This window comes from Tenrec ecaudatus, chromosome 4 (assembly GCF_050624435.1).
Source record: "Tenrec ecaudatus isolate mTenEca1 chromosome 4, mTenEca1.hap1, whole genome shotgun sequence".
NCBI classification, from domain to species: Eukaryota; Metazoa; Chordata; class Mammalia; order Afrosoricida; family Tenrecidae; genus Tenrec; species Tenrec ecaudatus.
The window spans coordinates 26454356-26471872 of NC_134533.1; the positions used below are offsets into that span (position 1 = coordinate 26454356).

Here is a 17517-nt window from a genome sequence, read left to right on the forward strand (position 1 = left end):
CTACCTCTTGCTGGCAGAACGACCAGTGACGTTTCTTCCTCAGTTTCTTTGCCCGGATTTCCCGCGTGGCCTTCTCTGAGCCTATGTTATATTGATAGTTAGCAAATAACACCTTTTTTGATAAGGAAGTATCATAAAGCCTATTTTTTTGTGACGGCCTGTCTATGCCGTCTGGGTAGAACATGGTTGCCAAATTCAACAGCAAGAGAGGACAATGGCACTGGGCCAACAAAAGGGGGTATCATGCTTCGGTTTGCCAACCCAGGCCCAGGTGGCCCTGGCCTCCCCCTTTTTTTTCTTTATTTTTTACATTTTATTAGGGGTTCATACAACTCTCATCACAATCCACACATATACATACATCAGTTGTATAAAGCACATCCGTACATTCTTTGCCCTAATCATTTTCAAAGCATTTGCTCTCCACTTAAGCCCTTTGCATCAGATCCTCTGTTTTTTACCCCTCCCTCCCCGCTCCCCCCTCCTTCATGAGCCCTTGATAATTTATAGATTGTTATTTTGTCATATCTTGCCCTATCCGGAGTCTCCCTTCCCCTCCTTCTCTGCCTTCCATCTCCCAGGGAGGAGGTCACATGTGGATCCTTGTAATCGGTTCCCCCTTTCCAACCCACTCACCCTCTACTCTCCCAGTATCGTCCCTTACACCCCTGGTCCTGAAGGTTATCGTCCATCCTGGATTCCCTGTCCGGCCTCCCCTCTTACCTTGTGGTAAAAAGCTGCGCCCGTGAGCACCATGGACACCTCGTTTGTCCACTCAGATTCATACTTCCACTTATTCATCTCGTGGTCCCAGAGATGCAGGCGGCCTGGGTACCCCACTAACCGATCTGGGAATTCCCGCCAGACCTGTGAAGGAAACACATCGACATTCATTCGTGGCCATCACTGCCAGTGGGTGTCAGCAGACTGCCGAGATTCGGATCCTCACCCACCAAGACGGCCAGGATGAAGGTGAGCGTGAAGAGGCGCGGCTGACCGGGCCTCACGCTGCTGACGGTATTCCCTGACAGATGTTGGTCCTCATTTTCTACGAAACTTCTTGGGCTGGCTTAGACATTTTAAGGCAGAGGAACGGCTTACTGAGTTGGCCTAAGGTAGGCAGCCTCTTAATATGTGACTCATGAAAGAGTTCCGCAGTGAGTGAACTCACACCTGACAGACTGGAGGAACACTGCAACTCGGAGGCTCTGGTCGGCACTCGATTTAGGTGATTCTGAACATGAACCGAGTCTCCTGCTTTTAACAAGAGCTTCTATTTTTCCTGAGCACACAGCTCTTCTTAACAGTCACTGGATGTCTAAAATACGGGAAAGGTGTCTGATAACACCACCTGTAACATACGCACCCCATTAACCAGATTTCCATCGCCGGAAAAGGTTCTTGGATCCAGTTTTGCTGGCTTCAACCCCCTGGAACACTGCTAGTATGAGGTACCATTGAATTGGGTGCAACCCACAGTGGCCCTATGCACAGCAGAGCAAAGCACGGCCTGGTGCTGAGCCATGCAGGGCTCCAGCCCACTGCTGCCGCCACCGTTGCTAACCCACCCCAACGAGGGTCCTTTCGCCACGTGTTCCCGTACAAGCCAAACAACAAACAAGCAGTGCGGCCCTGCCTCTTCTCGTCTCCATGTGTGAGTTTAGAGTGGCTTTTAAGAGAAGAGACCCTGCCATTAAGGAGACCCAATGATACTCCTGTGCCTTCTCCGGCACCCTGGACAGGGTCTCATCCTTCACCACCATCCCGCGGGGTTCCTGGGCCCCAGTCTCATGCGTGCGCATGTGCGTGCGCACGCACGCACGCAAGCACACACACACACTTTTTAAAGGGCCAGGTGGATAGTTATTACATGACTCAAAGGCCATATAAAATTATCAACTTAAAAATTAGCCTGCTATATTTGGTCAAACATTTAATTACGTCACCACTCATGTGTTGGCCGGGACTGCAGCTCTCTGGTGAGATGTGTGATGTTAGTTAGTCTGCAGGGTTCCCGGGGCTCACCAGCGGGACGTTCCCCACTGTCGTTCTAAAGGCCCTAGCCACTCTCCAGCCTCTCCTCAGCCTCTCCTCTACCACCTTTCTGTCCGCAAACCCTGCTGAGGCTCCAGGCCCTTCGTGTCTACTACTTCTGACTGAAGAGACTTGTGTTGGTCAAGAATATTGAAAGGGCCACGGACTGCCAAAAAAAAACCTGTCTTAGAAGGACAGCCGGAATGCTCCATAAAGGCAAGGATGGCTGGAACTCACTCGCATTCTTGCGTCACGTTATCCAGGGAGAGCAGTCCCGGAGAAGGGCGTCGTGCTGGGGCAGCGAAGAGCCAGGGCCTCAACAAGATGGGCCGACACCGTGGTGGGCACAATAGGCTCCAGCATAAGCACAGGAGGTGAGGGTGTTCCTCTGTCATCCTGGGGATCTTTCCGAGTGAGGACCAACTCCACAGAACCTCACAGGCACCGGGCTGCAGGCTCTCTGATCCTGCAATGTCTTCCACTTCAATGTTCTCCCGCCTGTTCACAGGGCTCGCTGCTCCTCTGTCCTGTGAGTCTGGCTTAAATGTCACCCACCTTGAGAGGCCTCCTTGGACCTTTCTTTTTCTTTTAACATTTTATTAGGGGCTCATACAACTCTTATCACAATCCATACATACACATACATCGATTGTACATTCTTTGCCCTAATCATTTTCAAAGCATTTGCTCTCTACTTAAGCCCTTTGCATCAGGTCCTCTTTATTTTCCCCTCCTCCAAGGCAAGACCCAAGATAAACACCATCCCCTGTCGATCTTCATTCCATCCTCTTGCCCCTGTTTCCGTAGAAATTGCTATGGTTATTTATCCATTATTGAGCATCCATTTTCCTTCCATCAGACTCACACTCCCTGCGGACGTGGGACTCAAGTCTTCTTCCCCCTGGCATTCTGGGCACTGAGAGTGGCCAGAGTCTCAGTAGACGGAAAGGTGTGAATGCAGGTAGAGGTCAGCTTTGGGAAGGAAACCTGTAAGCACACCCATACCAACATAAATCCCGTGCTGTCCTGTGTATGTGCACAACAAGCTAACACTCCATGACCACAAAAGTGCACATTCACACGGCCTTCCCAAAGGGGGTGGAGAGATGTGCAGAGCCAGTCCACTGCCTGGACCTGTCCTCCTGGTCATGTCTACATGCTCTTCCAGGACATGGAAACAGCGATGAAGAGAGCTTTGTGGGTGGTGGGTGGTGGTGGTGTGTGTGTGTGTGTGAAAACAGTCTTGGCCTCATTAACCCCATGTTGTCACCAGTGCTATCTAGTCCCAGGCCCCATCCTAGGCAAGAACCTGCTGCATTTCAGCACAATTGCAGTTTGTAGACCCCAGGGCAGCTACATAGCATGAGAGCCATGACTTGTGCTTGGCTGTGGGCCTGGGTAGATTCTATGCATCGGCCCTTCCTTCTCCCCGCATCAAGCACCTTCCTGCTCAGGTCAGGTCACCCCTATGCCATGCTAGCAGGTTTGCCTGGACCGAATTAAAAGACTGCTGACGGTCGAAATAAGAGCCAGGGCTGGGAAAGGTGGAGGGCAAGGGCAGGGGCACCCATTCAGTGGGTGCTGCCAAAGCTGTGTTTCCCCCTATGACCATGCTTACACCCTCCCGTTCCCATGGCGTCTCCCTTGCTCTATAGGCCTGTTTGCAGACATAATAATAATGATCACAACGGCGCCTCTGCGTTGGGGACAGATGCTGTGGGGTTCAGTCCTCTGACCAGGATGTAGGCCCACGCTGTCCTGGAAGCATCAGAGGTGTCCCCAGCTCCAGGTTCCTTGGAGTCGCTCTAAGTGCTGCTGAGCAGGCCCTCGCTTCCTGCAGGAAGCTGGACACAAGACACCGTCCTTGGTGATGACTTAGTACTTCATCTATAATGCTGCAGCCCAGCGACGACGACGGGATCAACATGGCCGGGCCGTTCCAGGGTTGGACAAAGCCCATTATGGACACAGCATTTTCCCAGGCCGAAGAGCAAGAAGGTCAATGACATCCCCCTTTCCTCACAGCTACCTGACCCCTGCCACGGGAACTCCGCTTTTCCCTTGGGGAAAGTGCTTGTGGTTATTGTTGCCAGATGCCTTTAGAGGTGACCGCAGAGGCACATGAACGCTCACATCGATCCCTGCAGTTGGAATGCTGGTGCTTCCGTAGCTATGGTCAGGGGGCCCGGTGGTGCTGTGGTGGGGGCCCCACTCCCACCAGCCTCTCGGCGACAGAAGGTCACAGCACTCTGCTTCCATGTGGACTTCCAGCTTCGGGAGCTCTGTTGGGCAGCGCTCCTCTGTCCGATCAGATCACTTTGAATCACAAGCGACTTAAGGGCGATAGGCTCTCCCCGGCGCTGTCCATGTCATCCAGCTGCGAGTACACTGCTTGCCGACACCACTGCCCCCTCCCCCCCCCCCCACACAGGTGGCAGCTGACCTGCAGCATCTGTGGAGACGGGCGACTATACTTGCTAGCTCTGTGTCTCGCCTGAGACTCAGCAATCCCTTGGAGGTGCCCTGCGTCCAGGGCCTATTCCATCCCACTACGGCTCCCACTTCCAAACGGGCATCTGAACATAGCAAGACCACCCTCCACCTCCTTCCTGCCAGCCTGTTTTTATCATCAGGGCCCTGGCCACCTCAGCGGCAGAAATCCCTCCTCTTCACACCCTGCATGCCGCTCCCCTGGCCATGTCGGAGTTGCCCGTTCTATTTTGAAGACTGTTTGGGGTCTCTGAAGCTTCCCATTCCTCTTGCCTCAGACTGAGACACCTCCCCCCGCCTTTGTCCGTGAGCCCACTGGTGGCTGCCCAGGCTGACGATGGCCTCAACAGAAAGAACTCCAGGTCGGAGGGGGCTGAAGCTCTGTCACTGATGAGTTATATAATCGACAGACAGACCCCAGGAGCCCTTTCATTCTGCCACCTGCCAAGTGAAGGCCCGGATTACATGACCTGGTGATGCAAGATGTTAAGCTGCTAACCAACAAGTGGGCAGTCTGAACAGAGAGCGAGTCGGTTCCCTGAAGAACAGGCCACTGTGAGCTTAAAAAAAGCAACCAGTGGCACATGGAGATGTCTCTCTTAGGGCCCATGATGCCCTATGTCTTCCTTCTGAGCTGTGAGCTGGTACAGGCTGTGCGCCAAGCACGTACAGGTACCTGATATACCCTCCTGAGAAGAGGACCATGCACTGAATCTTCAGCCCACTGAGAAGAGTACATCTTACGCTCCGGGTGTGTGCTAGCCACTCTGGGCTCAGGAAACAGATTGGGGGAGGAGGTGTAATAACAGGTGGCGCCCAGCTGGGATATACAATTATCAAATTACGGGTCAACGCCAGGAGAAAGGCGACTCCCTGAACCGGCTGCTGCGGTGGCCATGCTGCCAGCAGCACTGCCCCGCCACCGAGACGTGACTCCTGGGTTGGTGGGCAGGCGAGAGGGCACCGCGTGGATCAGGACTCGGGAGACAAGAGATGGGTGAAGAAGTGCCGTGGGAAGTGGGTGGACATGGTCCTAATGTGTCCTGTCTTTCCTTGCAGATGTCCCCGGCCTTCTATCACTCCGAGTGGGGTGTAACTCCCTGAAGCAGTCCAAACCCTGTGGTCACGTGCCTGGGTCAGCCAGGGCAGCTTAGCAAGCAGCTCAGCACGCACACATCTTGGGCCCAGTGGCTGTCTTCTCGGCAGGCTCTGTCCAGTCCTGCATGCGGCCCAGATGGGGCAGGGAGAGCCGGCCCCTGGGGCTGGCTGCCCTCCAATTCCAAGCTTGTTTCCACAGAGGAGCCAGCTCCAGGATGCACGCTCAGCCCTCTGGGAACAAAGCTCACCTTTTATATTTGGAATTTCCTGAAATGAAGTGGAATGGAGGCAACGACTGACTTCATTCCCAGCTCATGCTTTTAATTACACCAGAGGCTTGGCAGTATTTGTCAAGAGGCCACCTTGCAAAAGTCCAAAGAGCCCTTTCCCACGCTTGGGGACCAAAGCAATGCCTGTGCGGGACACCCATGGCAGCGGACTCTGACCATCACCTGTAGCGTCCAGTGCTGGTGGGATTTCACAAACACACGTAGGGCCTGGGCTGTGCACGAAAATTGACCTTGTGGATCACCTCAGTCAGTCCGAAGGGCCTCTCCAACCCATAGCAAGGTTCTGCTTAAAACAAGCCAAGCAGGAAGATGGGAAACACGGGGCAACATCTGCCTTCTTGGCCGCCTTCCCCTTTGCCTCTGGTTGAAGGTTGGTACCTGGCTCTCTGTGTGTGTGGGGGTGGGGGGTGTTTGAACATGATTTCCATGCCTTTCCAGCTCTGTCTTCTGCTGGGAGAAATGATGGCCATGGGGTTAGTCACAGTTGGAGAAATGTGTGTACTGTGAAATCTTTCAGCAGTCAGCTGTTAAGAAAGGACCACATGAAGAAAATGGCTTTATAGCACTTGAAACCGCTGCATGTTCGTGGATGGCGGGCCCATGTTTCTCCCGTGGATGTCAAAGAGAAAAATCACATTTTGGCAGCCCGAGCTGCTGACCTTGGCCTAAGCTAACCTGGAGTTTGGCCTCCCCAGGGAGCCCGTTGTCCAGGCTCTCTCCAGATGAGAACAAAACCAAAGCTACAGGCCCAAGTTGCACGGCTAGGTCAAGGACACGCTAGGTCTTACTCCTTATCTGGCTCTCTGTTCATGATGTCATATGAACCCCCGCCCCCGTCCCCTCACCAGACTCTACAGAGCATCTCATCTTCCCAAGTTCAGCCCTTCCCTTGTGTCCAGAATTACACTCGGTACCAGTGTTCCAGCCTCTGGGCGCTGGTGAGGACCAGCAGTCAGTCGCTCAGTGTCCCATGTGTGCTGACAGAGCAGGCTGGGAAGAGAAGCTGGGAAAATGACCAACCCTTTGCCCCCACGAGCACGCATCTCCTAAAAGCTGAAGGTACGCGTCACCAATGCAGCTTCTGTCCCGCGGAGAGAGCAACTCTGTCAGCTGGGCGGCCAACTGGTGAGGTCCCAGGCATGACATCTGCGGGCTTATTGGGTCCTTGTCGGCTGGGAGGCTCTGGGGCAGGGGAGGACAGGCAGGCAGAAAGCAGCTGAAGGAAAGATTAAACTCATGGACTTCTTTTTACAAGGCAATGAATCTCTTGGGAGACAATAAAGACGAGGAGAGAGGGCGAGACGTGGCTTGAGGGGCTGGGCGGAGGAAGCGCTGGGTCAGGACCAGGTCACTGGCTTTCTAATGGTGTGCTCCTTAAGAGCCATTAAACACGGGATCAGTCTTATTTCCATAACCTCAACCCCCCTGTGGGTCACACTGCTTCTCCGTCTGGTCTCCGAGGCCTGCTTAATAGAGATGTGAGCACATGCCAGCGGGGCTTGGGTTTCTCGTGAACACCTATCATGGAGCCTTTGAAAGCTCCAGGTGATTTGGGTGAGACCCAGTTGAACTGACTGGGGACCAACGACAGGAGCTCTGTCCAGCAAGGACGGAACAAGCCCTGCTTCCTTCAAGTAACTGCCGCGGGCACTTCCGTCTCTGCTACCAAACCGGCTGAGTGCTCGTGCTTGCTTTCTTCTTGCCGTGAAAAGGTGGGACGTGGCACTGCCTCCGAAGCAATCAGTCAATGAGTCAGTTCCCGACAGGGCCCTAAACACATACATCAAACCCCGTAATTGCTGCATGGCGGGAGACAGACCAGGGCACTCTTTCAATCACTCACCCATTTGTCACTCCCGTTTCCAAAAAGGACTCGGGCGATTTACCATATGGGGTAGCACTGTACTGAGATCCAACCTGCTAAGGTAAGAACACCACGACTGCCACTTGTTGAAACCTTCGGCCAGGGAGCCCTCCAAGGCCTGCCAAAGTTGTCACTCACTCAATGCTCATGGCAAGCCCCACCCCCACTGCCACCTAACTGAACCCCCGCCCCACGGCCACTGCCACCTAACTGAACCCCGCCCCACGCCCACTGCCACCTAACTGAATCACCACCACCCCCACTGCCACCTAACTGAACCCCCACCCCTACACCCATTGCCACCTAACTGAATCACCACCCCACCCCCACCACTACCTAGTTGAACCCCCACCCCCACTGCCACCTAACTGAACCCCCACCCCATGCCCACTGCCACCTAACTGAACCCCCACCCCCACTGCCACCTAACTGAACCCCCACACCCACACCCACTGCCACCTAACTGAATCAGACTCCTAGCGACTCCACAGAACAACGGGTCTCAACCCTCCTCATGCTGCGACCCTTCATCCAGTTCCTCATGTGGTGGTGACCCCCAGCCATAAAATGATTTTTGTTGCTACTTCATCACTGTCATTTTGCTACTGTTATGAATTGGGCGACCCTAGTGAAAGGGGTCACGACCCACAGGCAGGTTGAGAACCGCTGCTCTAGAGGGTTTCTGAGCTTCCTCTTTCCCCACAGAGGGGCTGGTGGGCTTCAACTGTCGCTCTTGCGGTTAGCAGTTCAATGCTTATGTGACACTGCCACCAGGGTGCTCTCAGTATTCCAACACTCTATGCCAGAGAGCCTATCGGCCCTGCCTTACAGACGAGACAGCCAGAGCCCAGGGCCGCCAGGGAGCTTTCTCCCAATGGCTCAGCTAGTAAGTGGTAGAGCAGGGATTCAAGCCCAGGCCCTCAGGCTCCAGGGCTGCCGGTGCTCAACTGGTAAGTAACAAAGACAGGGTGTGAAGGAGGAAGAGTGGGGCAGGGAGGAGCGGAGGCCACATCTATTAGAGACAGAGGCCCACGCGAGAACCTGTATTTAAACACCAACTCCACTGCACTTTCTGGCTGTGTAGGCAAAGAAGAGAAACCAGGCCAGGCAGGTTTCATTGACAAATAAAAACAAGTACAGCTGAACCCGGTACTCGACTGCACTGATGTGAAAATGTTGAGAAGATTTTGCATCGGAGCTCGAACAAAACACCAGAATCCAACCCGACACACGTGATTTTTGTAAACAAAAGCAGTTCCCGTTTTGGTCACCAGGTGTTAGTTGGCGTTGTCAGTGCGCATTGTTTAAATCTTTTGTGGCTGTGTTCCAAGTGTTTTGCAATAATTTTCTTAGTTTTTGTGGCTTTTTTTCCATATCCATGATATGAAATATGGATCCTAAGAGAGAACTTTTTGGAAAAGAATCCTCATAAGGAGCTGGTTAACAGTGTTATCGGTATTTCTGATAATTTAGTAAACCTTTTAGAAAGTAATTCAGGAAATGCCAACAGCAGACTGCATTAGACAGATTTTTTTTTTTAATAGAGAAAGCCAGGCAGGTCCTAGTGAAAAAAGGCAAAGAATGGGGCAAAAAAACCCTCCTGAAAAGCAGCTACCAGTTGAATTGATGGCAGGGGATTCCCCTTCCACACAGTGACTCTCTCCATCCCTCCTCTCCACATCCGTGTCCACAGAGCCAGATCCTCATCAGTCTCAAGGTATGAGCCATGTTATAGTTGTTAAAAACCTTCGTAATGTTGCATTTCTTATTTATATTATTTACCTCTGAACTTATTTACTTTGAAATTTCTGTTTAAAGTTTTGTATAAAATGGTCAAGAACGGATTACTCCGTTTTCAGTTATTTCTTATGGGAAAAGTTGATTTGGAACTTGACTGCATCACATCTCAATGCTCCTAACGGATCAGCGTCGAGGTCCGGGGTTCTACTGTATACAAAGTCGTTATAGTAGAGAAACGTTTCCGTGATCCCGGGCTCATTTTTTCCCTGTCTGTTGATAAAACACTGTAACAGACGATGCCCTGACAACGCCGGTTTGTAACACCGAGATGCTCCCAGAGCGGCGCCTGTAACGATGGCGATGTTGGTAAGTGCTGCACAAAGGGTATCTTTTTGGGAATCTGCTGAGGAGGTCAGCAAGTAGGAGACTAGGGCTCTTCTACCGAAAAGAGTCACAGAGTCCTTTTACTTTGAGCAATTGCTTTTGAATTTACCCAGGGAAATCACGTGGAAGAAAATCCAAATGCCCAAACGCACCAAGCTACTCATGTGGCATCTATTACTGAGCATCTACTATGAGCTGGGCACACAGGGCGGGCACTGCCTCGGCCTCAGTGGGATTTTCTGAAAGAAGGCTTGTCATCCGGGCCCCACCCCTACAGGGTGGATGCCATTAGTGACCCGGCTCATGAGACGTTCGCCCCGGCCTCTCTCTGCAGCCGTATGCAGACCGTCAACATGTAATCGGGACCTCTGTCCCAGCCCAACCCGAAGGCTGGTTGGGAACTTTGAAATAGGACTTCTCAAGGTTGCCAACGGCTGACTTTTTAAGGTTGTCAGCCAGCTCCCCGAGAGCAGTGTGTTAGTGCGAGTGAGAGGGCTGTGACCCCTCGAGGCCAATTTCCCAGCCTCGAGGAATAAACGTGCGCTCAGAGGTGAGCAGGCCACGCCACACTGCTCGTGACTGGCTTCCCAGGGACTCGGTCACCCATCACGGTTTTCCCCAGCCCGGGGCCTACACCATCCTTCACGTTTCTTCCACCCATGAGCACGTGGCATCGTCACCGTGTCTGATGCCACAGAGCCGCGGCCACCATCTCAAACTCATGATCATGCAGGCCGGTTTGCGACTGGCAGTGAAGGTGTGGCTTGCCGCTGAAAGGCCGCCTTCCTCCTCTGCGAGCTGCGGGCGCTGCCCTGCCAGGGCCCCGGAGGCTGCTGGGGCTCTCCCTGCCCCTGGCCTGCCTCCAAGGCCTGCCCACACCCCTACTGGAAGGGGCCCTGTCAAAAAGCGAGGCTGATATGCACTCCATCCAAGGCAAGTTCCCTCCGCGCCAAGTCATCAGCCAAGTTCGGAATTCCTGAAGCTGCCAGAGTTCCCCTGTAATCCATCCCCAAGGAGACAACCGGCAGCTTTGGGAACATAACCCTCCAACATATGGATCCGCTCAGGGCTGGGCTATCGGTGAAGATCTCTCCTGTTGAAGGGCGGGGGGGGGGGAGGCATTCTTCAAACCATCAAACGTACCAACACCTCCTTAAAAGAACTGTCCCGCTCAGAGAGGGAGAAAGAAAGCCAGGCGACCCTGACAGGGCTGCAGAGGACTGACCGGGATCTGGGGGTGGAGGGGTGGGGGTGGGGGTGGATGGGACTTGCGGACGGAGCACAGATGGCTGGGTCCTGAAAGGTCAGGAGGGCTGCCCGTCACAAAACAAGCTCTTCTGGACACCAGCTTGCCTGACTCACTGGGCCCGGGCGCCTGCGAGGGGCAGACATCCCGGCCAGAAGCACGCTGGCTGCTCTTTGGAACTGCCAGTCACAGGCCCACTTGCGATGTTCCATCAATGGCTATGTCAACAGGTCCCAAACGTGCTGTTTTAATTTGCGCAGTGGGGAAGGAAAAAGTGCCACTCTATCGTCCTTCCCCACTGGGGGCTTTTTCTTCTTTCTTTCAGGCAATCAGATGTTATTGCACTGTTCAGCATACAGATTCGATTTCCTTCCCTTAACATTTGTTTGACTTCTCCTCCAGTGGGGCCTGGGTGCGTCAGAATTGCTCCGAGAGGTCAGCTTCTCTCATCGCGGCCGTGGGCTCCTGCTCTGTGGCCAGATCGGCTTTCAGCAGGCCTGGCTGGGGCGGCACAGGCGAGAGCGAGCCCGGGGGTGTAAATCAAGGCAAACTGGAGACAGGACCAGCTAACAGATAGATCATTCTTTTCTCCGGACTGAAGACAGGGAGACTGAGCTATGTGGAAACTGCCCCAGGGAGTCCGTTCTCTGAGAAGGACCAGAGGACGCCACAGGTGGGCACTGGCTGGGCCCCTCCCCCAGGGGACTGAGGAGCAGGGACTCCAGCTCCTCAGCAGAAACCCTCTCAGAGATGGGCTGCTTGGCCTTACTCTCTCTCCTAACTATGACAGTTCTGTGAGACCGATTCTACAGCTTCTTAAAATGAATGAAGAGCGGGGGTCAAGACAGATGGATGTTCTTTCCCATAACAAGCAAAAAATCCCATCGAACTGCCATCCAGCTGATTCAGACTAGGGCCAGGCAGAGCTTCCCCACCTGTCCTGTGAGTTTCCGAGACTGGGGAGTAGAAAGTCCTGTCTTTTTCCCAAGGTGGTCTCAATCTGTGGACTTGGCAGATCACAGCCGGTAAGTAACTGCTGTGCCCAGGGGTCCTTTCCCAAACTGCAGGGGTGTGACGGACCCATGGCCGGCCACAGAATGGCATTTGGCAAGAAAACTGCCCCTCACTGGGACATAATGGAGGAGGTTCAGGGAGAGCTGACAGCCAGTGACTTCTTTAGTTACTTAAGAGTGCACACCACAAAGCCTAAGAAAACCATAGTTTTCCAAAGCCCAGCTGTGGCGAACTGGCTCTAGCTGGGTTGTCAAGGTGACGATCAGGGCCAGCACCCATGCTTTGGCAAGGTGCCACTTCAAGTATGCCAAGATGTGGGCCAGCCCCTCGGAACCTGCAGGAGGCGGACAGCGGCTCCAGCACTGGCAGTACACAGGCGGCCTCCGTTCAGGTCCACTTCTGCTCCAGTCCTCTGATCCCGGTGTGCGGACAGTGGGAGGTTCCAGGAGCTGAGCCGGCCAAGAGGCCAAGGACTGGAAGCCTCCGCAGGGGCTGCAGACACTTCCCTCCAGCTCAGGGAAGGGCTGGGCACTTCACAGTCTCAGCTATGTAAGAACCAAGTCCAGATGACCGGTGTCCCAGGTGACCTTGTGGAGGAAACCTGCCCTGAGTCTGTGTCAGGAGGGGACTCCACATACTTTGAGGACGAAAACCTTTCCCGCCGACACCCTGCCTGGCTCCCCACAAAGGTGGGCTACGTTCCAGACGCGGGTCAGTGCACACAGCTCTGCGGGCACCGCTCTTCACCCTCAGCTCCAGGCTTGCTCTACCTCCACTGGCTCGCCAGGCCCCTGTCGTGGGGAACAGAAGCAACAGAGGGGACACAGAGGATTCAGTTTCCTGCGATTGTATCCACCCTTCAGTTCTTGAAGCGACAGAAAAGTGGGATGGTTTCTGTAGGATCTTGGATTGTACCTCCTCCCCGACTCGCTCTGGATGCACGCGCAAGCACAAACTGAACCAAGCCTTTGAAGTCGACTTCCCCTCGCAGTGACCCTACGGGGCAGAGCAGAACTGCTCCCCATGCACCAAGGCCGCACATCTCCACAGGAGCAGGCTGTCTCATCTTTCTCCCACAGAGCAACGAGTAGGTTCGAATTGCTGACCTCCAAAATAAGTCAAACGCTGAGCCCACCCAACAACAGGGCACCTAGGCACATGCTCCTATATATGTTGTTGCCAGGGGCCCCAGAGCAGGCGTGTGTATAAATGTGTGCACGCACGTGCGCACACACACACACACACACACACACACACAACACTGCCTGGACCTGCAACAGCTTTGTCACTCCTCTGTCTCTCTGGAGTCCCCCCAATTATCTATAGCTCACTCACCCTCTCCTTCACGAAGCATGTCCTTTTCCAGGGACCGGCCGCCCCTGATTGCATGCACAGAGATGAGACAGGGGTCAAAGAAGAGGCCCCAGGCCTGTCTGGAGACAACGGGACATCCCCTCACAGAAGAACCCCAAGGGAAGAATGGTCAAGTAGGGTGAAGTGTAGCACCAATGAAACACACAATACTCCCCTGGTTCCTTGAGGCTTCCTCACCCCCCACTATCATGACCCCAGGCCTGCTTTTCATTGCAGGCTAGACCAGAGCATGGACACAAGTATAGATAAGAGCTCATGACACATGGATCCAGGTCAGATAAACCCCTTAAGAGCAGAAATGGGAGTAGTGATACCAGGACAGTAGGGGGAAGGTGGTGAGAGGAGGGGGAAAGGAAACAGTGGTCAGTGTAAGATATGAAAATAATAATTTATCAAGGGATCATGAGCAGGGGGTTGGGGGGTAAAAGGAGGAGCTGATACCAAGGGCTCAAATAGAAAGTAAATGTTTAGAAAATGATGATGGCAACATCTGTACAAATATGCTTGATACAATTGATGTATGGATTATTATAAGAGCTGTAAGAGCTCACAATAAAATGATATTAAAAAACAAAACAAAAACAACAAAGCACAAGATAGGGTCATTCTTGCCACCTTTTAAGATGCACAGATAGCTAGCTATAAATTTTACTAATTCTGTTTAAGGTAGGAATTTTAGAGTCAGCCCCACACCCCTAATGATCTAAGCACATTCATCATAACTTAAACCTGAGTTGTGGGCAAAGCTGCTTCTCTTTGATTCTTAATCCACTCCAAAACCAAGGCTTTAGACTGCCCGCCACCACTACCTCCCAGCCTTAGGTCTGTCACCTCCAGCTCACATGTGATCTGAGTGCCTAGAAAACACACACACACACACAAAAAAAAAAAAACACACAAATGCATACACACCACACACACCCCCTTTCCTCACCATCCCTTTACCACTTAGCAGTCTGGAACTCAGTCTTCCCAGGGCTCCCATTGTGAACCAAAACATCTCCTCTCCAGCCACCCCCTTCTGCTTGTGACCCATTCCACCCCCACATACCACCACCCCCCATTAAGCTCACTGTCATCTTGGTGCTTCCACCCCAGAAGAATCCACCCAGAGGTAGTCTATGTCCCATGGGAAAAGCCAGGGCCTGGCACGGTTTTTCTTCTGTTGAACTCATACACAGGGTCGCTATGAGTCAGAACACATTCCACAGCACCTGACAACATTCTCAACCACGTGAAAAAACAAAATACAGGAACCAAGGTGGCTGCCTTCTAGGGTTCAGGCACACTAAAAACCGAGTCTCTTGAGAGTCTACACTTGCCACCACCCAGGGGTGCTGTGAACAGAACACACTCTCAGGATTTACAGGCACCCAGAGATCTGCCCCAGCTCAGATGCCCCGCCCCCCACCAGATGCTGGGAAATAAAGGGACCGCACTCAGCAGGGTGAGACCCACAGCTTCTTCCTGGAGAATTTCCGCTCCCACCTGGAGGTGGGACTTCACGACTGGCACTAGCCCAGAGCTCGCAGGTGAAAAATGTCCGACACTTACAGGCTACTCGTAATCTGTACGGCTGGAAAGGAGGATCAAAGTACGGAAGGAAAAATAAATCCACGGGCCCGCACACTCGGCCAAGTCTGCACGGCTCAGTTTGGGGCCACATGTTGGAAACCATCTCGTCAAGGTGGGGATGGGGGCGGGGAGGAGCGAGTTGCATTTTCTTTCCCAGCCCTTTCAGTCTGAAAGGAAAGCAGACGAGACTTGGGGAGGGGAGGACATCAAACCTTCAAGTAACACTGTACCCGGCTACTGTTCCCCAAGGGCTCCCTGCAAATGACGACCAAGAACCCACTAGATACTTTCCGGGTAAAAGACATACGCAGATAAATAAATGATCCCGGGCTGGAGAGAATCCCCACATCTGGCAGCTTCCCTGGAGCTGTCAAACGAGTCAGAAACACACCGAGCCAGGGAAGGTCAGTCTGGAGCTCCCGATTTCAGGGCTGGAGAAGGAATGTTACATCCAAAGCCTCTGGCCTTCCAACAGGGAATATGACCCGTTGAGGCAGGCAAATGACCCCTGGGGTGGGGTTTTTAAAAAAAATTTTTTCCTTTTCTCCAATTAAATAAATAACGATCCTCAGTCTCAGGTCTTGAAGCTAAACATCTGTGTGTTCAAGTTACAGACATGAGAAGAAATACCGGCTTTGCTAACTGGGCAGGCTGGCCCTTCAATCCACAGAACTGGCTTGTACCTTTAAGAGTGACATTCCGTAGACATTGAACATCTCCGAGAAGTAACTTAACCTCTTGGCATCTCAGTGGGCTCAGCAATAAAGCATGGAGTGACACAATGATCCCCGAGGTCCCACCACCTTCTGACACGGAGCTTCCCCAGTGAGGTGCTGGGAATGCCTTAGAGCAGTGGGCGCACTGCTAGGTCACACCATGCAAGCAGCTGATGTTCCCTGGGGTGCAGTGCGGACATTAGCTATTGCATAAGGAGCCCTGGTGGCACTGCCCTCAACTGCTAACCAAAAGGTCAGCAGTTCGAACTCAGCGACTACTCTGTGGGAGGAAGGTGTGGCAGTCTATTTCCATAAAGACGCAAAACAAACCACCACATTACCACTGAGTGGATTCTGACGCACAGGGACACGGGAGGGCAGGGTAGGGCCGGCCCTGGGAGTCTCCGAGACCACAGCTCTTGATGGGAGTGGGACGCTGCCTTCCTCCCCAGAGAAGCTGATGGTTTCAAACTGCTGACCCTGTGCTCAGCAGCCCTGCACGTAGACACTGCCCCACCAGGGCTCCAGCCTTGAACAGGCTATGAGGCAGCTCCACCCTGCCTGGTCGGATTACTGTGAGTCAGAATGGCCTTGACAGCCAAGGGTTTGGCTTTGGTTTTGTACTGTGGTTGAGACAGAAGGCACTGCTGTGTCCCCCTTGGAATGGGATTCTAGAATCACCATCTTCAAACTAATATTCCTAGTAGATTGTTCTCCCCGTTATTCATCTTATCCCTGACATTAGGCTCAGACTTCTTCCTTGTGGCTTTAGGAAGTGTGCAATCTGTGAATTGGCCTTTACTGTCTTTCTCCGTCCCTTGAGCAAGCCACAGAGCCACTTGCTTTAAAACACTCTGTCTTCAAACGCCCTCCTGTTTGCGAAAGATACGCTGGAATGCTGGTGCCTGAGCCGACAGGTTATGCCTCAGAACCATGAACAAAACAAGCCCTAGCTGGAAGGATGAGACTTTCTACTCCTGTGAAGATCTGCAGGCTCGGAGGCTCCCGTGGGGGCAGTTCTACCCTGCCCTGTAGGGCTGCTCTGAGTCAGCACCCACTGGAAGGCAGTGGAAGTGATGCTCCAAGGGGGTGACTGGTGATGTCCTCTAACATGACATGACAACAATGCCTCTAAGGTGAGCCAGAGACATATATACACCATAGATGCAGGAGTGGATAGTGGACTCGCACTCAATTCCAGCTGCAATCTAAGAACAATTATTTCTTGTAACACGGCCCTGGCTTGATGCTTGCCCTTAAGAACAGATCACTGAAGATATGGGGGTTATAGCAAAGTGTGGTGAAGAACCTAGATAGTGCCCGGTTGTAAGAATAGTGTCTGGGGCCTTAAAGGCTCAGTTTTCAAATAAGCAGCCACCTAAGTGGGGCATCAAATAAGTCCACATGGAAGAAGCACGCCAGTCTGTGTGATCCAAGGATTGTAAACAATATAATCTAAATCTAAAAGAGGAAGTGGTTCTGTGAACACCTGGCTTTCAGAAGGCTGTGGATGAGAGTGGAGAGGAAGCCCCATATTCATTTGCTGGGTCCACATACGGACTGAGCCTCTGGTGGGTCTCCCTGATCAGAGGTAAGGGATATGATTAGGCCTGTTATCAGACAGAGACGATTGTATAGGCAATTATGGCAGACGTAGTTAAGTTAAAATGTAGTATTTTATGATTTGATTTT

At 52.8% G+C, this 17517-nt stretch overlaps 1 protein-coding gene across 2 annotated transcripts in view; it reads right to left on the bottom strand.

Moving 5' to 3' along the window:
- Window positions 1-17517, bottom strand: part of EXT2 (exostosin glycosyltransferase 2) — a 142224-nt gene that overhangs the window by 11739 nt on the left and 112968 nt on the right. For both annotated transcript variants that reach the window (XM_075545851.1, XM_075545850.1), the window contains exon 11: window positions 724-867. In XM_075545851.1, the coding sequence (XP_075401966.1) occupies window positions 724-867 (144 nt within the window). The remainder of the gene's footprint in view (window positions 1-723; window positions 868-17517) is intronic.